This window comes from Palaemon carinicauda, chromosome 21, assembly GCF_036898095.1.
Source record: "Palaemon carinicauda isolate YSFRI2023 chromosome 21, ASM3689809v2, whole genome shotgun sequence".
Lineage (NCBI taxonomy): Eukaryota > Metazoa > Arthropoda > Malacostraca > Decapoda > Palaemonidae > Palaemon > Palaemon carinicauda.
The window spans coordinates 78357130-78384702 of record NC_090745.1 but is presented as its reverse complement, the minus strand read 5'-3'; the positions used below and the strand labels follow the sequence as shown (position 1 = coordinate 78384702).

General features: G+C 37.7%; 1 protein-coding gene across 2 annotated transcripts in view; it reads left to right on the top strand.

The window, feature by feature from the left end:
• The window catches only part of LOC137615293 (gastrula zinc finger protein XlCGF57.1-like), a 153607-nt gene that overhangs the window by 117423 nt on the left and 8611 nt on the right, over nucleotides 1-27573 (top strand). Inside the window, exon 2 of one of the 2 annotated variants that reach the window (XM_068345033.1) lies at nucleotides 1649-1767. Coding sequence is in view for 1 of the 2 variants with exons in the window: in XM_068345032.1 (XP_068201133.1) it covers nucleotides 2547-3770 (1224 nt within the window). In the remaining variant the exon portion in view is untranslated. Of the gene's footprint in view, nucleotides 1-1648; nucleotides 4141-27573 lie in introns of those variants that run through there. The other variant, XM_068345032.1, reaches the window with a different exon arrangement.

Genomic DNA, 27573 nt, shown 5'->3' with positions numbered 1-27573 from the left:
ACCTAATTTTTAATCTTTTATTTGGCTTCTCTTTGGCCCTATATTTACCATAATCTGATATTTCATGTGGAAGCATTGCATTACATCTATCCTGAACTAACCAATATTTACTTCTGTCAGCAATGCGTATTTTAGATAGGTCAAACTTAGACCCGTGCATATGAGTCTTATTACAAAGTAAACAAAATCTATTACAAAAGACATACTTCGGATATTAACTTAATAACTAGTGATAGGTTCATAGTGTGACATCGTAGATCTCTCTCTCTCTCTCTCTCTCTCTCTCTCTCTCTCTCTCTCTCTCTCTCTCTCTCTCTCTCTCTCTCTCTCTTCTTGTAATTTTTAGTCAAGTTTACTCTTAATTAAAACCGAGTTCATAGAACCGCATTTCTATCAAGAGTCTTAAAAATATGGGCAATAAATTTTCTAAATAATCAAACACCATAGATAACAAATTATTACTGTGGATAACAGGACACTTTTGGCCTTTTTAAATATGGCTACGGTATCGATGCAAAGTAGTTATAGTATAGATTTTTAGGTATGGGAGGGTTAGTCTTACTAAACCATTACAAAGCCTCATATTTTTTAGTTTGGCAACCAAAGCTGCATTTTTTCCTTTTAATAGTTTTATGTTATTTATATGGTTAACATTGCTATTCATCTCAATATATTTTTTTTTCTTTGTTCTTTAGTAGATTATTCTTTACTTCTCCATTTCATTTCCTACTGGGTTACTTCCCCTCAGGTTAAGGTTCAGGGGAGAGGCATAGCCTTTGCAACGGCGCCTCCTTTTGGTGCCGTTTGATTTGCAGTATTTTCCTTTGTCGACTGGTGTTGCTTCTTTGCATACTAGGCTTGGCTAACAATGGTAATGAATAATAATAATAATAATAATAATGATATTTTTTTTTTTATATAATCCCAACTCAGCCAATTACATTGGTTTGTCTTCAGCTCTGAAAGAAATGAATGACAAGGAATGAAGTGAATGACGTAATTTTCCCTGCCCCCCCCCCTAGATCCTAGTTTAAATTGTTTGTTATGACCATTTTTCACACATTATAGCTATTGCCTGAATGGTAAATCTTCAGGTTTAAACTTAAGGAATAATATAAATTATCATCCATGCTTTTTATGTTTTGTCCTTTTCATATCTGTTGCAGGCCCTTTTATGCACTTACCATTATATCTGTATAGAGGCTCCTCATGATATGATGAAATTTGATATCACACAATTCCTTATTAATTGTCTCCTTTCCCCTTTTTTTCTCTATACTATAATCCTATGCTCTTTCCTGCCTCATATTTATGAAAGTGTGAAAACCTTTTCTGCTTTTGTCTTTATGTATATATGATTGCCTTGATACCACTAACCAAAACTAGCTGCTATCCTAAGCATGCCTTTTACCATTTTCATACAAATTTTCTATTCCTTACATTTTGGTTTCTAGATAGGGAAGGGGATTAATGAAAGAAGTTTTCAAATAAATGTAAAGGGGATTAAAATATGTTAAACAACTGTGTTTATAGAGCAGTAATAATTCGTCCGAGAGATTAACTGAAATTTAACTGAAATCTTTTGTTTTGTTTAAGTTGTACAATATTGCAGTTTATATCTAATTGTATTATCATTTTCTTATTTCAGACGTTTCTTCTCCAAACACTCGTCAGTTTTGATTTCAGACGTCTCTTCTCCAAACACTCATCAGTTTTGGCATGAAGGTCTTAGAAATTGATGAGTCAAACGATGAATGAGAATGTCAGGTATGATCATGTTGAGATTGACAGTGCCAGTGAATACCAGATATGTCTTTAGATATTCTTTTAATAATTATATCAGTTCTAAATATTAGATTTATGACATCAGTATATAATTTACAACACATTTTCTAAAATATTCATATTTACAAAGTTTTAAGTGTGACAAAACAGTGTTATCCGTTACCCTTGTGCATAAGGAAAAATTCAATAATTTGATTTGTTTCGTTGCCATTTTGCTTGTATGAAGGATTATGAAGGAAAATTCAAAGAGGTCTTCATATCCTTATGGGAATCATTTGTTAAGTCAGCTGATATCAAGAGGAAGAAACCTGATTAATGTAGCTTCTCATTTGAGAACCTTAAAAAATGAGAAGCAAATATACTAGCTTATGTTACAAGTTTATATTGAATTATTTTTCAAAATATCCGAACATTTACATGGATGAAGCTTACAAGTCCACTAACTTTCAAATCAAACTCCTAGAAATATAACACCCACGTCTGAATATGAAAAGGAATGAAGAGGAGATAAGGAAGAAAATATTCTTACATAAACAATTCAGGTTTAGAGAACTGGTGCAGGTACAGTTATAAATTTCAACAGAAAGAAAAAGAATTCTTGTATTGAATGGTTTATGACTATTAGCACAATGGAAAATGGATGTGAGTTTCATTAAAGCAATTAGCACAGACAAGTAGCAGTATTGTGTGTAGAACTTGAGTCTCAGCTTGTAGATAATTGGATACAATAAAAACTAGAATATCAAAGAACAAGGACTAAAATGAATTCAGAACAATCTTCAGATTTTTTTGTGAAAAGTGAAAGTGAATATCAATTATCAGTCCCTCCAATCAAGGAAGAAAACAGTAGTGGTGGTGTATATGGAGAAGACAATAATGATGGCTATCTTTGTGGTGGCAAATTTATGGAAGTTAAGATAGAGCCAGAGGTATTTTACGATTTAGAAGGAGAAATAAAAGATCCTTGTAAAATTAGATCGGCACTGAGAAATGATTCAGTAATGTGCCAAAAGGAAGCAGATAAAAAGGAAAAAAATAATTGCATTAAGGAGGGACCTTACAAATGCACCGAATGTGGAAAAATCTTCACAGCAAGAGGTAAACTCAGAATACATATGAAAATGCACAATGGGGAAGAGCCATTCAAATGCTATGACTGTGGGAAGGTATTTTCTCAAAAATACAGGCTGAGAAATCATATGAGGCTTCATACTGGAGAAAAGCCATTCAAATGCTCAGATTGTGGGAAAACCTTTTCCCAAAAATCCAATATGACAGCTCACTTGAAGTGTCATGCTCAAGAGAAGCCATTCAAATGTTCTGATTGTGGGAAAGGTTTCTCCCATAAAAAGAGTCTGGCAGCTCACGTGATGCGTCATACTCAAGAGAAGCTATACAAGGATTCCTATTGTGGGACAACTTTCTCCCTGAAAAACAGTCTGGTAACTCAAGAGAGGTATGATGCAAAAGAGAAGACATTCAAATGCTATGATTGTGGGAGAGGATTTTCTCTTAAATCCAGTCTTAGAACTCACATGAAGCTTCATACTGAGGAACAATTTATATGCTCTGACTGTGGGAAAGCATTTTCTAAGGCTTCTCATCTTATAAGGCATAAGAGGAGTCATGCTAGAACTAAATCGGTAATTTGTGTAGAATGTGGAAAAGATTTTAAGAAAGCAAATAAACTCAGAGTCCATCTGAGAAAGCATTCTGGGGAGAAGCCCTTCAGATGTTTTTACTGTGGGAAAACATTTTCCCATAAATCAAATCTGACAGTTCACATAAGGATTCATACTGAAGAGAAGCCATTCAGCTGCACTGACTGTGGGAAAAAATTCAATCGTAAAAATTATCTTACAGTCCACATGATGAGTCATACTGGGGAAAAGCCGTTTGAATGCACTGAGTGTGAGAAGACATTCACACAGAAATGTAGTCTCTCAAGACATATAGTGCATAGTCACAGCGGAGAAAAACTATAGAAAAATCAGGAAATTATATTTTCAGAATAGCAATCTAAGCTATAGAAAAGTAATATTTGACATGAGGTTTTACTGAAAACTGGGAGAAAGATAATTTTATAAAAGAGTAACTTCGAAGTAGTATTTGTTCCATAACTGGAATACAAACCAAGGTTAATAGGGGTATTACTTTCGGCAAAGCTGAACTGACGAGCCATTAAAGTTTAGCGAGGGTTGACTACCCATCCCGCTAGTTAGCTGGAAGATAGGGGGGGGAGGGGGTAGCATGCTACCCCTCTCAACGACACACCTTTGATTGAGCTCACTTTGCTTTTGGCTGGGATGAAGAGTGGTTGTCAGTTGTTACCGCTTTTCCTCCTCACCTTTCTTGGACTGCCATTAATTTTTTACTTTTTGACTTATATATATATATATATATATATATATATATATATATATATATATATATATATATATATAAATATATATATATATATATATATATATATATATATATATATATATAGCTGTAGGTTTCTTTTCAGGTGCTGCTGTGTGTGTGGCAGCATAGTACGGCAGCTTCTCAAGGACAGAATTTCTCGGGAGGAAATGCATCTTTCGGTTTCAAAGGTTAAAGGCTATCGCTCAACCTTGAGTCTCGCCTTTAAATTGAAAGGAATGGGCATTTCCTCATCTTTAGAACTTCCATCCTCATATGAATTTGTGAACATACCTGTCCTCAGTCAGAAGTGAGGCCTCCCCTATGGCACGTGGTTCGAGTTCTTTGGTCCCTAGAAGGATTCCCGTAAGAACCATTACGACAGGCAACAGTTTGCCTTCTAACCTGGAAGACGGTTTTCATACTCGCCTTGGTCTCAGCAAAACGAGTTAACGAACTTCATGGTCTTTTGTTTGACATCACCCATTTAAGAGGATGGGTAGAGGTAAGCTTCAGCTTCATCCCTGAGCTTGTTGTCTGAACTCAGAATCCAGGTTTCAGATCCTAGATTCGTCTCCTTCCGGATAAAGAGTCTCCGCTCTGTAATTGTCGACCCAATCATCTGTTACTATGCCCAGTAAGATGTTTGAGGTACTACCTCAAGAGATTAGCAGCAGCTCGGCTCAGAGCGCCCTCACTTATTGTCAACACAGGCAATAACAAGAGGAGGATAACAGAAATCACAATCTCTGCATGGATTCGCAGGGCCACTAACCTTGCTCTGAATCCCAATCCTCCTCCAGCTCGTCGTCCCAGAGCCCACGATGTTCGGGGTGTAGCTACGTCTGTGGTCTTCAAGAAGAACTCTTCTGTGAAGCAGGTATTGCAAGTAGGCGTGTGAAAAATGCCAAACTATGTTCACCGCCAACTACCTGCAAGGCGTGACACACAGGAACCTCGATACGTTTTCTATCGGTCCTGTGGTGTATCCACAACTGCTGGTTTAGTACCTCAAGCTCCTTAATGGACAAGTAGCAGAAGGTTGAGGGCATTGGTTACCCGGGTTTTAGTCTGAGTGAATGAAAGGGAGAGTCTGGCTCGTACCCTTTCTTCATCCTCCCCTCTCTAGGGGAAATCAGCATCCTGGGACCTCAGCACAAGCTGACCTCCCTTGTGTATCCTAGTATTGTCGCGATACTGTTGTGCCCCCATACCCTGGCAAGTTGGTATTGGGAATATCTTGGTCTCCTCGGTTATTTCCTGCAAGTCTCAGAATAACCTTCACCTTGACAGTCACATTGCTAGTTTCTCTAGTTTCTCAACACACAGTTTGCGAAGTGCGCAGACCATGCTTAGCAGGTTTAGCAAGGTGTTGGGATCTCCTTATTGTTACTCTAATTTCTTCACAATAGGGAGTGCCCAGGGTAAGTCCAAAAAGCCAGATTGCCAGGGACATCCACCCTCCTAATGGATGAGCCACCCCTATTAAATAGCGTTGGTTTTAATTCCAGTTACGGAACAAATGACAAATTTGGAGGTAATTTGTATTTTTCCTAACGATACAAACCTTAGCTATTTAAACATACTTGGCTGGCAACCCTGACCCCCCTTGAAGTCCTACCTCCAAGCAAAATGAGCTTAATCACAGGTGTGGGAGTGGGAGTGGTAGCATGCCCCCCCCCCCCCGCAAATTAGCGGGATGGGTAGTTAACCCTCACTAAATTTTAATGGCTCGTCCTTTCATCTTCACCAAAAGTAATACCCATATTACATAGCTAAGGGTTGGATCGTTATGAACAATACAAATTACCTCCGAATTTGTCATTATAATTAGAACTCAAACAATACAGGAACAGCATTTTAGTCAAGCATTTAATAAGAATAAACATCACAAGAAGCAGTGAATCTATATCAGTTTCACTGTATAGAATATTGCAATAAATTTCACATTAATATGCTTTTTATTGTCGGTTCTTAGAAGGAAAGATAGAAAGAAGACATGATATATGAAAGCATATCTTAGGAAGAAAGTAAAAAAGTGGCTAAGTCTGCCTCACTTTGTCATTTAGTGTGAAAAATGAAAATTCCAAATCCACAAGGATGAGAAATGTGATGTTATTTTAGAAAGATATTATTCATCTAATGTCTGAATTTTCATTGTGCGTAGTTTTTTAGTGGAATGTAACGGTATTTGGATCATTGTTGGTTGTGCTCAATATTTCAGATATGTCCTTTGATCTTTCCAAAATTGTTTTGTGCAGTGTTTGCAAGACGAATTGTATTTAGAGTAGTTACCATAGATCACATTATTGGTAAGGCTGTGTTGTAAAAGATAATTGTTGCCATACTAACAAACCTTCCGTTATTTATGTGGATATTCTTTCAGCGGCAGCTAGAGGTAGCCATTAGACTTTAATTGCAAGGTGGCAACCCTGCCTAACCACTTGAGCGGGTAGGGTGGGTGTGGCGTTGGTACCCAGCCACCTCTATATTTACTTTCACAGAGGTGAGAGACGTCCCTTTTTTCTTTTGGCTCAGTAGAGATCGGACGTGTCCGCTCAACGTCCGATCTCCTCCTGACTCTCATTGGACTTCTTAATTTTTGCTTTCTTTTTGCAGGTGTGCGTATCTTCTGCGATCACCTTCACCATGCTAACGTGTCCAGGGCGAGAGGGTGCCACAAGCGGGAACTTCATGTCGTCGTTAGAGACCGACCCGCACTCTGTGTCCTACGTGCCGAGGGCATCGATGTGAGTAGGGTTTGCCCTGCGTAGAGTGTAGTGAGTGGTCTGCCTCTCAGTTGAAAAAGTTGCGGAGCGAATGTCCAGACACTTGCGTAGATCCTCATCCTTGGTCTACCAGGCTAAAGGAGGAGTCTTCTGTGATTGGTGTCGTGGAAGGAATATCTCTCCAATCGATGCAAGCATTCCAGCAATAGCGGAGTTTCGTGTATATCTTCGGGAGGGAAAGTTCCTTTCAGTATCGGCGGTGAAAGGCTATCGCTCAGCCTTAGGCCTTGCCTTCAAGCTGAAAGGAGTTGATATTTCCTCCTCGTTAGAGCTTTCTTCACTCATATGGAGTTATGAGATCACTTGCCCTCAGTCAGAGATCATCCTTGGAACGTGGTTCGCGTCTTGAGATCCCTAAAAGTTCCTCCCTACGAACCATTATGCCATGCAACTGACCGAAATCTCACTTTGACGACGGCGTTCCTGCTCACTTTAGCCTCGGCAAAGAGAGTTAGTGAACTTCATGGCCTCTCATATGACATTGCCCATTCAAGGGGAAGTGACGCTCAGCTTTGTCCCTAAGTTTATTGCCAAGACTCAAAATCCAGGGGCAGTGAACCATAGATTCAGGCCCTTTCAGGTTGCGAGTCTTGGTTCTGTAACCAATGACCCAGATCAGTTGTTAGTATGCCCAGTGAGGAGTTTGAGATACTATCTTAAACGCACTGCAGTAAAATGGCCCAGACTAACATCTCTGTTTGTTAGCTCAGAAAGAGTAAAGAGGAGGATCACCAAGAACACAGTTTCCTCCTGGATTCACCAAGTGATCGAAAGAGCCTTGGCTCCTGATCCTCCTCAGGATCGTCGACCTAGAGCCCATGAAACCAGGGGAATCAGTACTTCCTTGGCGTTTAAACGCAGCTTCTCAGTGTTGCACAGGCCGCGAGTATACTCACTATGTATATTTCAGCGAGGTCTCAAAGTTTTACCTAGACCACAGTCATATACTGTACTAGGTAAAACCGGGTCAATGTCCATACCACATCTAGGACTTCCACCCACCTAAGAGTGAGTCATCCACATAAATAACGGAAGGTTTGTTATTGTTAGTATGGGAAGAAATGAAAAATTCAGAGATAATTTGTATTTTTCTCTAACTAATATAAACCTGGAGTTATTTATATAAATTGGTCTGCCATCACCTGTCCCCCACAAGTCCTGCCTGATATGAAAAGTGATGTCTCTCACCACTGTGAGAGTATATGTAGCGGTGGTTGGGTACCCCCCAGCCACCCCAAGTCTACCCGTTCAAGCGGTTAGGCAGGGTTGCTACCTCACAATTAAAGTCTAATGGCTACCTCCAGCTGCCGCTGAGAATATCCACATAAATAACTCCAGGTTTGTATTAGTCAGGGAAAAGTAAAAATTATCTCTGAATTTGTCATATTGGACAATATCATAATTTTTCCCTTGTGTGTTAATGCCACATAAAGTTTTTGTTACTTATTAGCTTCACAATACTTGTTTTCTTGAGACCCAATTGTTTTACTTCACAACATCTTATAATTGCCTTTCCAATAATGATGCCAAAACGAATACTATATTACCATGTTCTCTTCCAAATTGTTGGAAAAGCATTAATTCACTTTTATACAATATAGGGACGAAAATGTATGCATAATATATACGCTATAGAGTGTGTATCTTAATTGTATTTATTTTGACTTCGTGACAACTTCTGAGTGATATCATTGAATCTTTTTTCTGATGGGCACTTACCCAGTTCGGTTTACAATCATGTCATTTCTTTGAAGATGATTTTTACTACACGTTGAGTCTTCAGAATAATAGAGCATATGAATTTTTATTATGGGTTTTTATCTACCTATATCTGCATCATTATATAGAATAAGATGAAGGTAAAAAACAATTTTACAACTAATACCAAGTTTCCACTGCACTATATTCTTGTAAAGCTCTTTTGAAAATATAATTTTTGCTTCGTTATGTTAAACAGATTTATGATTAGGTTCAAAGTATGAGTTTTTCCAGTTTTACCACCTCATTTATAACTTGAAGAGGACCAAGGTAAGATTTCATAGTCGTTGCCTCTTTTTAGTACTTTGAGAACTTCTGGCTAGGTAGTTGAGTCACATTTTAATACCCTTGGAAGGTGAATTCTTTCTAGTTAACAGTTTACTGTTTGTCGTATCATTATCTGGTCCTGTATTCGCATAAAGAGTGAATCAATTGAATCAATGGAAGAATAAATTACTAGGTCCACCCTTGCACAGGTAGAGTGGGATTTACTTGTGTGTAAAAGTAGTTGACGTAATGGTTGCCTGTTGTCCTGTGACTAAGTTTAGAGAATCATTAACGTCAGTGTTCTTTTCTACTATTTTATTCTAAATATTGAATCACTTTTTGTCAGTTCTAGGTATTAAATAAAAGATTATTGTTAAATGATTAAACGACTGCACAAGGAGCATATAGAAATCTGCAAACAACAGAAAGAAATGTAAATCACTTGGATTAAATTTTAAAAGGAGATTTGTATACACCCTTTGATAAATATGATAGGAACACATATCGAAAGATATATGTGTATATATATATATATATATATATATATATATGCACATTTGAATTAATATGACAGTGTATATGTTGAAGGTTTATATATATATATATATATATATATATATATATATATATATATATATATATATATATATATATATATATATATATATATAGTGTATTATACATATAGTGTATATGGTAAATTAGCTTGTAATAATAATAATAATAATAATAATAATAATAATAATAATAATAATAATAATAATAATAATATTGCTAATTAAAGAACTGCTAGCTGATAGGAAATTTATTTGAAAAGAAATATGTGAAATCTAAGACAGGAAATATACCCTTTCCATCTGATGTCAATTACACTGGCGTCATACTATGAGAATGTGTCGAGGAAATGCAAGGAAAAATATAAAGTTTAATGAGGAAACTGGATGATGAAAGATTGAAATTCTTCAACAACAACCAAAACATCCTCGTGACCTTACCCAACAAAGTCAATATCCTCTAGCACTTAGAACCAGACATTAGTGAAATGACTATTAACAGAGCCTCATCTTTTCTTCATTTATTGTAGGAGAATAAGCTTCAAGATAATTGTGTGTTTTTACTGAAAAGAGGATAGTAGATATGTGGCAAAAAGACGGTTAGGAAGTGCATAAGATCCTAAAAAACATTTATGATGATTATTTTTAGTTTTGAAGACCTGGCAATGTCCTTCTTTGTTAACATTAAAAATGGAAGCTTGGAGCTTGGAAATTCAGGAAAAACCCACTGGAACGCTTCAGTTGCATCAAGTTTATCCACAGCTTTTAGTTTTGTAATAGAATCATGTACATTAATGACTTGACATGAATTGACCATGGAGACTATAATTGATGCTTGGACAAGAAATTGAATGTTAGAATTGACGAACTCCCCAGTATATGTAGTAGAAATTATATTATTGTAATATCTGATCAAAGGTTTTTGGATATAGAAAATGTGACAGAACATTTAAACAAAACTAAAGACTTGACCATAAATAAGACTATCACCCCTATTGCTTTAGTAGTCCAAAACAGTTGGATTGCCTTTAAGCCTTCAATGGCTATAGTAATGCATACAGTAATACTACTATAGCCCTTGAGCCCTTGATGACTTACTGGCAGTCTATAGTAATGCATACAGTAAATACTACTATAGCCCTAGACGACTTACTGGCAGTCTGTTTGCTATTAGAGGCACAACAAATATTGGTAATATACAGTATGGACGTGTAACCTCCACATCAATCTACATAAAACAGAAGACTTAAAATTCTCTCCCCATAATTTGAGAGCAAGATTATGTGTGAACCGTCTATTGTTTAATAACTTGGATGATGAGATGAGGGCCCTGCAGTTATGATTATGCCATCAAACTACCCATTTCATCAAAATTATGTGTGGCTGGTTATCGGTAGACCCCGTAAACCCCGTAAAGAAAACATTCTATATATCAAAAGTCAATTATAAAATCCTCATCCAGGCGTCTTTGCTAATCAGGAAGTCCAAAATGGACTTTTTCTGGTCATCAAATGGTAAGTCTGCTGCAAATTGATTTTTTTTTTTTTCCGCAGGCAGTGGCTGTAGAAATTGTTATAAAAATGGTTTATCATATATAGAGGATTGTCTGCAAAGGCTGTCTTATCGATTAACTACTTTAGGTGGTACACCAACTTGATCTTCAAATGTCTCCTGCTCAGAACTTGAGAAAGGCTTCTATTATGGGAGGATGTTTTAGCAAACACAGGGGACAATCTCCTATCATCACTTATGGAATACAAGAGAATATATTGATAATTGACAGAGCCTACTCATGTTCATTCTGCATTCAAAGAAATGGAAAAAGTGATGTAAAACAATTAGAGATAGATGATATCTACTTATTATTCAGAAGTACAAAAAGGAAAAATATGGGCAATTACGCTGTACAAAAAAGGTTTCATTAAGTTTTAGATTGATTTTGATATATCAATGAATATACCATACCAATGTATAATCATCTTTAAGTACACTTGACTAAGTATAGACTCCACTATATTATATTATATGGCCCGGTAAAAGAGAGATTGTCTATAGTTTGCCTCTTGTTTTATGAGCCTGACTTCCAATATTGTATTGCTAACAAAGAATCAAAAGACTGTTGTGCTATACGTAAATATTCATAAGATTTGCCTTCGTACAAACGAGACTCAATATACTGTAAATAGTAAAATTCCCTTTTTTCCCTCTCCGCTTACTAAAATTATAACTCCAAACTCTATTGTGTAATTTTTTGTCAAATTTAACACTCAGATTTTTAATCAGAAGCAATTTCTTACTCAAGCGCGATTGTGTCATCGTTTTGTTGCTGCCCTGCAGCCCAAGTCGTTCCTCTACCTCAATGATCTCCTCATTTGGTGTGGCTGAACCCTGATAACATCATGAAAATAAATGATATTGCCTATACTGTATTTGATTTGACTAAGAAACTCTTGTACTATTTATTTCATCATGGTGTAGAGCATCCAATTTCATGCACCAAAGTTGTTCGAAATTCTAAAAACAAAATACAGTATTTATTTTCTAAAATATTCTGCGTATCACTCAAAAATTCATATCATCTGAAGTTTTTTTGTGAAATTAATTGTCTTGTATCATTTAAAATTTTGAGATGTAACTTCTTTTAAGGAAACCCTTTTCTTACTGACAAAATTAATTTGTATTGATAATGAAGATATTGGTGTTGCTACAGAAAGTGTTATTGATGCTTCAGTTTTAAAGTTCCTTAAAAGCATTTTATCCTCAAAACTTTCCGGTAAGTACTTTGGAAATATTAATAATGTTGGCTCCCCTGTTTACAAGACATCTTAAATTTCAACATCTTTAAAATGGTTCAGAAGTTTGTTTTTGAATGAAGTTTTATTCATTTCTGTAGTGACACCAAGTTCCTGTTACCTCTTTGCATAAATCATATACAGGTCACTCAACTGGAATCTGTTTGTACTTTATCCTAATTCACTTTCTATTTTATTTACAGTTTCAACCTAGGCTCCGGCCTTTGCTATGTTGGTGATAACAGTATCACCATGATTGCTTTGTCTACAGGAGGATAAATATCTATTTCTATATTTTGTTAAACATGTAAAATGATATTTGGCCTCTAACTAAATCACCTGATGAAATACACACAAGAATATCAGAGATTTCCATAGTGGTTGCCATTAATCTTAGTAATTTTTCAGCACATTGGGTGGCATGTCTAATAAGAGTTCCTGTGCTTGTTGAGCAGAAAATGCAGTAACTACTGGTTGCGGATAATTTTTGTCTGCCTCTTTGATAGTCTCCTTTGACTGAATTCTCATCCTGACTTTTCTTCTGTTTCTTGGCTTGGCATCGTCTAGGTATACCATCACTTGAAGGCCTTTCTTCCTGAGTTGTTGGACAATGGTCTCGACCAGTTTTGTGAAAATCCTTTCTTGCCAGTCTGAAACCAAGGTAGGGGGAGAAGCGCCGATGCCAGTAGGCGTCGGTAAGATCTATGGAGACGTTGTAGGCCCCCTGGGGTAGTAGGGTCTGTATTTGTGAGAAAATTAGTATGTGGAACTTGTCGTTCAGAAGGAATTTGTTTAGTGGGGACAAATCCAGAATAGTTCGGAGAGTGTTCGAATCTTTCTTTTGCACACACAATAGATGTCCTTGAAAGTTCATGGATTTCATGTGATGGATTACTCCCCTCCGCAGAAGATCCTGTACATAATCCTCCAAGAATGGGAGTTGTGGAAAGGAAGAACCTCTTGAACTGGGGTGGTTTCTGTCTCTTATTTCAAGCCTAGTCCTTTCGAGACTATGCTGTGAGCCAAAGGATCGAACTCTCATTGATCCCTGAAAAGATACAGTCTTCCCCCTAGCGGAAGCTCCTCATTGTAGTTTTTGAAAAGCCTGCCTCTTTATACGATTTGCCTCTGTTTCCTTGGCCCCTAGATTGACCGCCCCTCCCAGACCTTCCTCTTCCACTAGCATTTTTCCCTTGAGCTTTGACTGGATGAATTATTGTAGTGGCGCCCTTTCATAGATTGGGTTGAAGGCTGGAGACAGTGTCACATGCTGCTGGGGAACCGTGTACACAGTCTGGGGGATCGTGGCAACAGAGGCTGTCACGGCAAGAAAGGTTTCCCTGCCTTTAAAGGGTCTCCTAGGCTTCTTGCCTTTAGGTTGAGGTCCTTCTCCAGGGGTGAATTTCCTCTTAGAGCACATACTCCACTTCTGCATAAGGCTCTTATTCTCGTAAGCTGCCCTGTCCATTAGCTCCTTGACCATCTTCTGAGAATAGAGATCTTTCCCTCAGATGTTTGAGTCAGTCAACTTTTTAGGCTCATGCCTAATAGTTGTTGGAAGTCATGCTCTTTGTAGGCTCTTCTGGCTAAAATGAAAGCATGCAGATCCCTGTTGAAGGTAGCCTGATGAGTCTTGCCAGTGCTGGGGAGAGGTCTGATTTTGAGTAGTTCTTAATCAGCATTTCCAAATAGGGCTGGTGGGACAAAGAAACAGATAGCCTCTCTTTGGCTTCCAGTTCTGAATTCAACAAGAATTCAGGAATTCTAGGCCACCTTTCATTGAACTGTTTGCCTCTGATGTCCCTATCCAGTTTCCTGACAGTAAAAGTGTGTTGGACATCTTCCCAACTGTCCGAGTCATAAGGAAGAGCTAGAGGAAAGGTTTACACTATTGTAGCACTGGAGTACTGGCAGTGATCTACCTGCAATTACTGCTTTCTTTACAGCCTCTAAACCTTTTGAGGTGAAGGGAAAGACAGTATCCTTAGAAGCAATAAAGGTGACCTGTTTCCTGCCAAAGGCAGAAAGTTGAGTGTTGGTAAACTCAGCCGTCTTTAACTCCCTTACAAATAAGGTTTGAGCCTTGCTGTGGTCCAGGATGATAGTTTCCATGGGTATTGTATCAACTCTCTTGGAGACTTCAGAGAATTCTAAGTTGGAAACAGGCTTAGATCCCATACCTTCTCCAATGTGGACGTACCCCTCACTCAGAGCCATATGCTCCGCATAACGCCAAGGATTCTTCGACAAGCAATCTAGAAGACAACGCTGGTGGAGGAGCCTTGGACTTAGGTGCCTGCTGAAAAGCCCCTATCTTTACCTCTAAGGATGCTTGAGCTCTTTTATGTTTGGCAGGGATATTTTCCATGAATGCCTTCCTGGATGCCATAAACTCCAAGTGACCATGGAACAAAGGTGTATCCAGAGTAGGAACAGGAGTAGAAGTAGAGGCAGGGGTGGCAGATACTGGGATGGGGGATTGAACCAAAGAAGTACCAGGAGCTGTATTTACCTGATGGACATCTAGGTACTCGTCAGAGGCTTCCGTAGTCAGCAGGATCCTCTCTTTCTCTGACGTCACAGAAGAGGTAGCCGACATGTCGGTGTCCAAGCCCATCACCTGAAGAGGGTCCCAAAGTTCATCATCTGCTTGATCTAGTTGTACTGGCGGGAGTTGGCCCATGGGTATCTGGTGACAGTAAACAGCAGTCACATTGACCTTGGGGAAAAGGAGGTCCTTAAGTTCCATTGAAAGAAGGTAGGGGGCACCTTGTTGAGAGCTCTTCTTGAAGCCTCTCACCCTATGCCTAAAAGTCTTCTGACCCTGTGCTTTCCCGTCTTGGGAGACGTTGTAGAGTGGAAACCCATGTAAATCAGTATTAGCGAGTGTTATTAGATAGGAACCATAGTCTGTTGTTATTACATTAGTTACATATAATTATGGTGATGACATGTGTTAGCCTTACTGTGTACTGTACGTAGAGTACATGTATATATGTACAGTTACTGAAATGTGTTCATACACTGACAAAATACTTATACTATGATACAAACCAATTAAAAGTAAACAGTACAGTTGGTTACTTAGTGTGCTAGTTGAATGCACATAGCATTGAGCAGTTAGGAGTTAACCCACCCTATGGCAGCAAGTATTTGTGGATTCTCAGTTTTCATGACTGTCTTTGTTACCTAATCCCTGTAAATGCCAAGGGTCTTACTGTACATTATGAAAAAAGGAGAGCAGCTGAACTGTTTCCACCATTTCCTCATGGCACCTCTTCCTCAGCTTATTGGGATCAGCCGCCCCTCAATAGAAGGAGGTCGAATTTCTGCCATATTACTCTGCACATAGGTAGGTACAAAGAACCTTGGTGAGATACACTACACAGGTCAAGAATTTCACCACACTTTTTAATTTCAAAGTGACTAATCTTTCTCTTCCATCCCTGTCTCTTTATGATGGCCCATGACAACTCGAACTTCTGCCATTCATCCTCTGTAATCTCGGCGCAATTTTCAGGAACGAGATGAGAAACGAAGGATATACTTGAGAGAGTGAAAAATCTGAAGATTTTTCCAGTACAGGAACCTGGCCCATCAAGGTCTAGACCAAATACCCAAGCCCCTGATCCAACATTATATTGGCATAGAAAACCTCCCAGAACAAGTGGCTGAAGCTGATTCAGAAGTATCAGGCATTGATCCTTTAGCGATGCCAACATTGGTACCAGGGGAAGGATTTCATTTACTAAAACTTATGATCCTCAGTAAGCATATTGACAGACTCGGAAATCCTCCTCGTGCCCAGGTAACTGAAAGACGTATGATTGATGGGCTTTTCCCATAACCACAAAATACATGTCATAAATTTAATGTCTTGTATTCAAATCAGGAACGGGACACAATGGAATTGCTAATCAACAGGTTTCTGGAGCAGAGAACTCACTAAGATCAAGTCGGTTGTCAAGATTGCCTTGGTTTGCCTTGTCTCAACAAACAAAATTCTACATGCATACAGGATTACATCCTAGTCCTCTTCCGATCGACCCGGATGTTGTAAATCTAACTTTGGACACGTCCTGTGACAAATTCATGCATTCATCTTCATTGTTATCCACTTTAGAGCTGCAAAACATGAAGGTTGTAGGCCTGTTTGCTTTTTAGGGCTGCTCCTGGTTAGATCATTGTCAGGAGCAATATCATATTTTGCAGTTTCAGAAAATGTAAATGACCCAATAACAAGTAAACAGTATGGGGATCTCATCCGCTTAGGGGTGAAGGCATAAAAGTTCATACTTTACCAGACCGCTTACATTTGAGGCAATTGTTTATTAAAAAGGAGGGATGCATAAAAGTCAAATGTAATATACTTTGTAACTTTTTTTCCTCCCACTAAAGTAGCAGTGACGGTGGAGAAATGTGAGAGAACCACTCAAACCTCTTTCCTAAGAGAGCGGCAGCTTCTAGATTTTCAGCTCCTCCTTAGCATATATCAAGACCATTCCCTCTCAAACAAACAACTCATTGTCATCTGCTACCAGAGTCAGACAAAAATCAAAGTTATAAGATACAGTAGGATCCCTCTCACAACAGAGGACATCCCTACACCAGTAAGAACCAGGGACATTGAGGCACCCGTTAAGTATCGGATATGGCTGCAATGTTACTGGACTAGATGGTATTTCTTGGGGGTGGATTCCTGGGTCGTGGAAGTTTTGCTCTTGGGCTATCTTGTCCTGTTCATGAGCTGTTGCCCTCCACTAATTTAAAATCTGACGATCCCATCATTGTGTTTGACAGGATCTTGGAAAGACCTCTTCCTAGAAAAGAATGTTTCATAGATGCTGGACAGGAATACTTAGACAGGTCTGTAGGTTTCTTCAGCAACCTCTTTCTTGTGGAGACAGTGATAGGAGGTTGGATTCCTGTCATAGACCTATTACACTTGAACTAGTATGTGCTCAAAACTCGATTGCAAATGGAAACTCCCAGCACAGTAGTACACACAGTGACCTGATTTTAAAAATTGAAGTATGGGCACCTAAATCAGGGTAGTAGGAGTGCTTTTCCTTGGGGGTTGATAAAGCTTGAAATGTCACTAATAGTTGGGGGTCTTGGTGCCCTCCCCCAGAATGGGTTTTACAAGGATACACCTTTAGATGCAATTTCCTGGCATCTGACAGTAGATTGTAGTAAAAATTATCATATTTTAAGGCGATTTTTAGGACATTACAAGTTGTACGCAATGACTATCATAAAATACTCTTACGAAGCTGGTCTAGTGTAGAGTAAATACAATAGTTTATAAATTATTTTATTTATGATTTCATATGTGCATTGAGGAGGTTAGCCAGCTCTTAAGATGAGTTCCTCTCATGCAGATTTAAGATTTGTATGTAAATTATGTAAGACTTTCGTCGTTAATTTTATTGTATTCTTCATTCAAGTTAGTATATGTAAATTTACATTATTTTTTAAGAATTAACTTTTTATCTCACATATTTTTGTTACAAAGTCTTACCTAAATGTTTTTTATATTTTTATGAGGTATTGCATCATGTTTGAGAGGAAATACACAATTCTTATATGCCATGTCCTTTGGAAGATTCCCGAAAATCCTAGTGATAGATGTTATCTTTTTTTTTTTTTATTTCGGGGACAGAGGGTGGTTGGAGGTAGCTGACAGAGTCGTCTCACTATGCGTCCGAGAATTGCCTGAAACCCAGGATTCGTCTCTTGACATTTTTTATCTATTGGATAACTCTGACGCCCTTAGGCCAAATCCCCAGGCTTCTAGAACGATTATAATCTTCTGGAAGTAGCTAAGTTTCATATATATATATATATATATATATATATATATATATATATATATATATATATATATATATATATATATATATATAGCGACCCCAGGGATGCATAGATCAGATAGAAAATCCCATCCTTAAGTCATAGCCATCTCCCCCTCTCTCTCTCAGCCCAGTGTATTGTTTTAAAAGTGTTCAGTGAAATTTCAAAGTTTTGGTGTGACAGGTTTTTGTAAACATAGTGAGCATTTATAAAAATTCTCATAGAGCTTTTTTAATTGGCCCTGTAGTAATGTGAAAGGTATTTCCTTCGTTATCTGGTTAACTTTATTCATTGGGTGTTGAGACTAATTAAATGATGTGTAAAATTTAATTTCAAGTGAAACAAGTGATTGTATAATTTTCATAAGTATTATTTCTTTTTCTCAGTCTAAGGTTTTATTCAGATTTAATATTTCAAGTGAAATTAGTGATTGTATTATTTTCATAAGTATTATTTCTTTTGTCTTAGTCTAAGGTTTATTCAGATATAATATTACAAATCAAGTGATTATGTTATTTTCAGATTGTAACATTTTTGTCTTAATCTAAGTTTAGTTTAATATTTCGAGTGATTTATTTGTTTTATGTAAATTCTTTCAAAGTGTTATAATTTATATAGAATATATTTATTTTTGTAAAGAATGTATTATTCCAATCACCAGTGTTTAAATTGTTATTCGCTCGTACCCCTGTTAAAGAATCGTTGTAAGAAGTGGTTTTAAATAGATCCTAATAATAATTACCCAGTTTTGTTTGAGTGTACTTAAGAAACCTTTGAATATTCAGTGTTTTATGTATTACTGTCTGGGAGTTATATATATATATATATATATATATATATATATATATATATATATATATATATATACAGTATACACACATACATACATGCTTATGCAGACATATGCACACCTTTATACATAGCATACACAAACAAACACACACACACATATATATATATATATATACACAGTATATATATATATATATATATATATATATATATATATATATATATTATATATATATCCTATATATATATATATATATATATATATATATATATGTGTGTGTGTGTGTGTGTGTGTGTGTGCTAATACAAGCATATATATATATACACATATCCTTTCATAATGGAATAATGAAAAATCAGATTGACATCATGGTAGCTGAGGAGAGTAATAAATGAGGTATCATTTTACAAAGTTTTGTTCATGTCACATTATCATCTTATAATAGTTATCATTGATTTTTACTCTTAAAGCTATTTCTTTCGAATGTGCATTAATGCTTGTTTTTTTTTTTCTTTTTTGGTGACTGCATTGTTGCCTTAATTTTAACCTGTATTTGGCAAAATTTCACTAGTATATTGTATTTTTTTTTCAACATTAAAAATACGGGACAAAAGGCACCCCAGGATTGGTCGACACTGAAAATGGGGCAAATGTCATAGTTATGGGTCAATCCTGATAAGTACAGGATATCTGGTCACCCTGGTAATACAGACTATCAGAAAGAACGACTTCCTGATGATCATAGACCTGCCTAACACGTACTTCCAGATCCTTATCCATCTGATATCAAGGATGTACCTGCACTTTATCTTCTGGAAAAGATGTTATCAGTTTAAGGGGCTCTGCTTGAGGTTGTCGACAGTCCCACAGGTCTTTCCTCATCTGTTTACTCCTGTCTCCTCAAGGGCACTTGCTATGGGAATAATATTCCTTCAATACATGACAACTGGTTCTACCTGGTGAAGTCAAGATCACAGCTTATCCTCCATGGAGACCATCTTCTCTGGATCTGGTTAGATGACTCCTTAGAGTAACTGGAACCCTTCAGGAGGTTACATCTTCATTCAATTAAGGGGCTTTGAAGAGCCAATGGTCGCAGATATCTATTAAGTTGGTTTCTTCATATGGTACTCCATTACTAATTTGCTCTGCTTCTTCCATGGAATGCAATATTAGTTTATTAGAGTGATGTTTAACTATCCGGGTTTCATTGCCAATTCTTGTTGGGTGTAATAATACTTTGTGTATTGAAACAATGCAATTTATTTGTATAACTACATTGTAGGCTTATGCTTATGGGTCACTTGAAGATGCTCTTACTCTCTCGAGTCTCTGAGTTGGACTGACGTAACTTGGAGTTGTAGACAAACAAAATAAGATAAAAAATCGAGCATCATAAAATAGTGCCAACGTATCTCTGCGTGCCGTAAGATGTGACTAAAAGGGATGGGAGTAGGGGACTGGGAATCCCCACTTTTGTATAGCTACTTCTAGTCAGATATCAAAGAGGATGAGCTGGAGTGGGGGGGGGAGAGTGATGGCTCCCTGCATCTAGTTTTGGTGTTGGTGAATGTGTGTGGAGGTAGTACAATAGAGGAAAAAAGATATGAGATTGGAAGTATGTTTTGGAATAGAAGAATGGATGTATTGACCTTATGTGAGACAAAGGTAAAATGGATGGGTGAAGTAATGTTTGGTGAAGTAACAGGTAGAATGTCTTGGATTGAAAGGGGAATAGCAAGAGAGTGTGGTTTTATTGCTGATTGAAGTTAGGTAAAGTAGTGAAGGGAAAGGAGGTATCAACAAGGTTACTGTGGGTAAGGGTTAGGTTGGCTAGGAAATGTTGGGCTTTTGTTATTGAGTATGAGTCAGGTTGTGAGAAAAGTGAGGAAGAGCAGAATATATTGTGGAATGAATTAACCTTCGTGTATAGAAGGACTGAGTAGAAGGAATTATGTAGTTGTGATGGGTGACTTAAATGCCAGAGATGGTGCTGGAGAGGTACATTAGAAGGCGTACCTATCTGAAAAAGATCTAGTAATAAGTTGTAGTTTTTTCAAAAAGAAAGATATAAACAAGAATACATGGGTAAGAGTGGCAAATGGAAGAAAGGTGAAAAGGCATTAATGGATTATGTGATGATAAAAAGAAGGATATTTGGAAGATCGAAAGATGTGCATGTGTTTATGAGTATGGCTAATGGTATGTCTGATAATTTTTTGGTTGGTTGAAGGAAAATTAGTTGTAGCAATAGAGTGCGGAAATAGAATGGGGGAATGTAAAAGGGGCTTAGTGAAATTTGAAAAATTGAAAAACCCAAGGTAAAAAGTGAACATCAAGAAATGTTGGAAGTAGCACATGACATGGTGAAAGTGAGAGAAACTGGTGATCTAGAGGAGGAGTGGAAGTTAGTACAAGAAAATCTCGTAGGGCTTGCAAGTGATGTGCGTGTGTGGCATGAGGATTATTGGAGGCAGCATGAGGAAGGGTAGCGAATGGTGGAATGAAGGAGTGAAGATGAAAATGGGAGAAAAAGAGGGATTTGAAGAATGGCTACAAAGTAATAGTGTAGAGAAGTATGAATGACAAAAAGAAAAATGTGGAAGTAAAACGCAAGGTAGCTGAGGCAAAGAGGGCAGATGACTGGAGGTGGGATCAGGGATTGGGTCGTTTGTATGAAGAAAAAAAGCAGCTTTAGAAAGAAGAGAAGAGAGTAAATAAGCGTGAATCTAGAAATGAAGAGACAATGAAAGATGAAAAATGTAAGGTTGTTGAAAGGAGAAAAGACAAGGAAAAAGTGGGCTATATATTTTGAAAGGTTGCTGAATGTTGCAAATAATAGGGAGGCAGATATAATTGTTGTTGCAGGTGATGAGGTGCTAGTGATGGGAGATGAGAAAGAGAGAGAAATTACAATAGAAGAAGTGAAGAGAGCACTAGGTGAAATGACAGCAGGAAAAGGCCCTAGTATAGATGATGTGAGGGCTGAGATGTTAAAGGAAAAATGGTGACTGTACTCGAATGGTTGATGAGATTGTTTAATATCAGTTTTATGTTGTCAATAGTACCAGTGGACTGGGTGGGTGCATGTATTTTTCTGCTATACAAAGGTAAGAGAGATGTGCATGAGTGTTGTAAGTCTAGGGGTATTAGTTTGTTGAGTGTGGTTGGAAAAGTTTGTGGTAGAGTGTTAATTAATAGGTTTAAAGATAAAACAAAGGATGCAATCTTTGAAGTTCAGGGTAGTTTTAGGAGAGGTAGGGGATTTAGCAAAAGGTAAGGAGGTGTATGTTGCATTTGTGGATCTGGAGAATGCTTATGATGGAGTTGATAGGGAAATGATGTGGAATGTGATGAGATTATATGGAATTGGTGGAAGGTTGTTGCCAGCAGTGAAGAGTTAATACATAGGTAGTAAAATATATGTTATGATTGGAAATGAAGTGAGTGAGTGGTTTCCAGTGAGAGTTGGGCTGAGACAGGGATGTGATGTCTCCATGATTGCTCAATTTGTTTGTTGGTGCAGTTGTAAGAGAGGTACATGCTCAAGTTCTGGTCGAGGATATAAACTTATAGATAAGAGTGATCATGATTGGGAGGTGAATCAATTGTTGTTTGTGGATGATACTGTATTGGTTGCAGACTCGGAGAAGCTGGGTTCATTAGTACAGAGCAGAGTTTGGAAGGGTGTGTGACAGAAGGAAGTTGAGAGCTAATGTAGGTAAGAGTAATGTTATGAGATGCACAAGAAGGGAAGGTGGTGCTAGATTGAATGTCATGTAGAACGGAGAGTTACTTGAGGAAGTAGATCGGTTCAAGTCCTTGGGGTCTGTTATTGCAGCAAATGGTAGAGTTAAGGCATATGAAGGTCAGAGAGTGAATGAAGGATGTAAAGTTTTGGGTGCAGTGAAGGGTGTGGTAAAGAATAGAGGGTTGAGAATGAATATAAAGAGAGTTTTGTATGAGAATGGGATTGTATCCACTGTGATGTATGGATCGGAGTTGTGGGGGATGAAAGTAACGAAGAGATAGAAATTCAATGTGTTCGAGATTAAGTGTCTGAGGACTGGCTGGTGTATCTCAATTAGATAGGGTTAGGAATGGAGTAGTGAGGGTAAGAACGGGCGTAAGATATGAATTAGCATCTAGAGTGGATATGAATGTGTTGAAGTGGCTTAGCCATGTAGAGAGAATGGAAAATGGCTGTCAGCTGAAGAAGGTGATGAATGTAACTGTTGATGGGAGAAGTAGAAGAGGAAGGTAAAAGGTTTTTGGTGGATGGATGGAGTGAAGAAAGCTCTGGGTTATGGGAGGATAGACGTGAGAGGCAAAAGAGCGTGCTAGAAATAGGAATGAATGGCAAGCAATTGTGACACAGTTTTGATAGGCCCTATTGCCTTGGTAACGGCAGTAGAGGATTCAGCATACGATGCTTCATTGTGCGGATAACAGGGGAGGGTGGGCTATGGCACCCTAGCAGTACCTACCAAACAGGGTTGAATCCCTTGACAAACTGGGAGGAACGAAGAGAAAAAAAAATCCCCTTTTATTCTATTTTTGTTAAGTCCATGGTAGATAGATAGATGAAAACAAATAAGAATCATATCCTATGTTTAAGGTAATTTATACCAGATTTAATAACTTATAACTTATAGTTAATGCTAAAACATTTTTTGTCAATGAACTCTGAAGCAATATCACTATTAATACATGTAATGCTTATTTTAATAAAGTACACATTTTATACAATAACATACCAGATCTCTGTCGTCTCACTTGAAGATCCATCGAGATGTGAAAACAGACCCATCTTGGTGGGTGAAGGCAAACCTGTTAGCTGGAATACCTCTACAGGTTCCAGCTTCAGGCTTCCTACTATTTTCAGACGCTTCTTGCCAAGGATGAGGAAAATATCTGAGAAAGGAACAAATTTCAGGGATATGGTCACAGGAAGACAATTAGTATCATGTAAATTATCTGGACCTAAAGGCAACTTACATGGCATTAGTCCACTTAACAGAAACTGTCAAAGACCTGCCTTAGAGTGTGATAAAGGTTCTGATGTCTCTAAATATGGCACCTTTCGAACCACCACTCCACAAAGCATCAGACAAAGACCTAAGACAGTCTTCTCTTAGCTCTAGCATCATCAAAGAGGCTGAGTAAGCTACATGGACTATCTTATTACATTTTACCCTCCAAGAGGTGGAAAGATCTGTCTATTTCATTCATACCGAAATTCATAGATAAGACCCAAAACCTGCAATAAATGATAACAGATTTGACTCCTTAATGATCTCAGCAATCAAGGAGGTAACTGATGATCCAGACACTTTGTTACTTTGTCCTGTATAAGGGCAGTCCATCTTTAACTAAAGAGAGCTGCACCCTTCTGTCCATTTATTCCTAACTTGTTAGTAAGTATGGGTTGAAAAAAGAAGGAAGTGTTTGAAAATACCATTTCTTTCTTTTTGCGGGAAGTGATTATGAAAGCATATAAATATTCAGGAGTGTCGACTGGGACCCTTCTCAAATATCATGATACACATGGCGTTGCAGCAAATTTAGCATCCCGCAATAACCACTAAGTGGCACATTTTCATAGTACTGGTGTTTGAATTTGACAAAAAACCCCCTTAAATGCACATTACTTGAAAGACTCTACCCACAGCTCACTAGATACCTTGTCTTTTGATCCAGTAGTGGTGAATAGCAAATAGTCTAAACCCTATGCAGGACAGCTAGTATCATGTCACATCATCAGTTTTTCTCAGCATAAGTATGGTAAGAGAGTAGAATGAATTGTGCATTCTTTCCTCTCTTCGGATCATACCTTCCTTGGGAGTATCTAAGAGTATATAGAAGACCACTTATGCAGTTAAGAACATTTCTGTAACATCATATAGATACTTGGATATATTAAATTTTCACAAAGAGAAGTTGTTCTTAGAAGAACTCAAGTTTGTGTGGTTGCGACTCCGTAACTTAGCTTTAATTCACATTAGGCTGATACACCGACGTCGCCTTTCATCCGAGCTGGTCATGATAGTAACTTAGCTTTAATTCACATTAGGCTGGTACAACGACATCGCATTTCATGAGAGCTGGTCATGATAGTCGACTTTTGGGTCAATGGTTATCACTTGAGGACTTCATCCCATCTAAGGAAGATGAATGATGAATGATGAGAGTTTGTATTAACATAGGAACAAATTACAGTTTTCTAAGTAAGTTTTATTTTTCCTCTCTATATAAACCTTAGTCATTTAATAATATTTCCTGCCTCATCCATCCCACAAGTCTCGACCAAGACAAAGTGAGGTAAGATCCGCAAAATGAGGGGGGAGGGGGGCCTGGCAACCATACAATGTTGCCAGTCCTACACGATTTCATTAACTTTGGCTCTAGCAAAACAGCGACAGGGTAAAATCATTTAAGTGACTCATAGTTTGTAAAGTTAGGAAAAATAGAAATTACTTTTAGAATTTGTAGTATTTCCATACATTCTGTTCATATAGTAAAATGTGAAATTTTCTTTTAATTTTGTTTCTTGTTATTTCTAGTTCCAATACTCATGTTTCATATAACATTTCAAAGTGCATTCTTGAATACTCTTGGCACAATGTAGAAATAGGGCAACAAAACTTATCATTCTAAAATTTACTTGCATATCAAAAAATAATTTTTCCATTTTCAGCCACAAATACTGATTTTTTTTCCTGAAAATTTTTATTGATTTTGTATAGGCTATATATATGGAATTTATTCAGCTTCACATTTTCATTTCCATTGGGTTATTTGTTATATTGTTATTTATCAAATATATCAGTGTAGATATGCACACTCGAGAGCCCCTCAAGGCTTGTGGTTCGGCCTGTTTGGGAATGCATGAAGAATGATATCTCGTACGTGTGTTTGTGAGTATGTAAATACTATTTGAAAGGGCCTTTTACGTATTTTTGTATGGTATCCGGAAAAATGTAAAAATAGGAATGGGTATATATATATATATATATATATATATATATATATATATATATATATATATATATATATATTTATATATATATATATATATATATATATATATATATATATATATATATATATATATATATATATATACCAAGGCACTTCCCCCAATTTTGTGGGCAGCTGACATCAACAAATGAAACAAAAATAAAAAATTAAAAAAGGAGCTCTCCTCTCTAAGTTCCTCCCAGCCTGTCAATGGACTCAACCGAGTTCAGCTGGTATTGCTAGGGTGCCAAAGCCCACCCTCCCCCGTTATCCACCACAGATGAAGCTTCATAACCTGAATCCCCTACTGCTGGTACCTCCGCGGTCATCTAAGGCACCGGAGGAAGCAGCAGGGCCTACCGTAACTGCGTCACAATCGCTCGCCATTCATTCCTATTCCTAGCATGCTCTCTTGCCTCTCTCACATGTATCCTCCTATCACCCAGAGCTTTCTTCACTCCATCCATCCACCCAAACCTTGGCCTTCCTCTTGTACTTCTCCCATCAACTCTCGCATTCATCATCTTCTTTAGCAGACAGCCATTTTCCATTCTCTCAACATGGCCATACCACCTCAACACATTCATATCCACTCTAGCTGCTAACTCATTTCTTACACCCGTTCTTACCCTCGCCACTTCGTTCCTAACCCTATCTACTTGAGATACACCAGCCATACTCCTTAGACACTTCATCTCAAACACATTCAATTTCTGTCTCTCCGTCACTTTCATTCCCCACAACTCCGATCCATACATCACAGTTGGTACAATCACTTTCTCATATAGAACTCTCTTTACATTCATGCCCAACCCTCTATTTTTTACTACTCCCTTAACTGCCCCCAACACTTTGCAACCTTCATTCACTCTCTGACGTACATCTGCTTCCACTCCACCATTTGCTGCAACAACAGACCCCAAGTACTTAAACTGATCCACCTCCTCAAGTAACTCTCCATTCAACATGTCATTCAACCTTGCACCACCTTCCCTTCTCATACATCTCATAACCTTACTCTTACCCACATTAACTCTCAATTTCCTTCTCTCACACACCCTTCCAAATTCTGTCACTATTCGGCCAAGCTTCTCTTCCGTGTTTGCAACCAGTACAGTACTGTATCATCTGCAAACAACAACGGATTTACCTCCCATTCATGGTCATTCTCGTCTACCAGTTTTAATCCTCGTCCAGGCACTCGAGCATTCACCTCTCTCACCACTCCATCAACATACAAGTTAAACAACCACGGCGATATCACACATCCCTGTCTCAGCCCCACTCTCACTGGAAATCAATCGCTCACTTCATTTCCTATCCTAACACATGCTTTACTACCTTTGTAGAAACTTTTCACTGCTTGCAACAACCTTCCACCAACTCCATATAACCTCATCACATTCCACATTGCTTCCCTATCAACTCTATCATACGCTTTCTCCAGATCCATAAATGCAACATACACCTCCTTACCTTTTGCTAAATATTTCTCGTATATCTGCCTAACTGTAAAAATCTGAATCATACAACCCCCACCTCTTCTAAAACCACCCTGT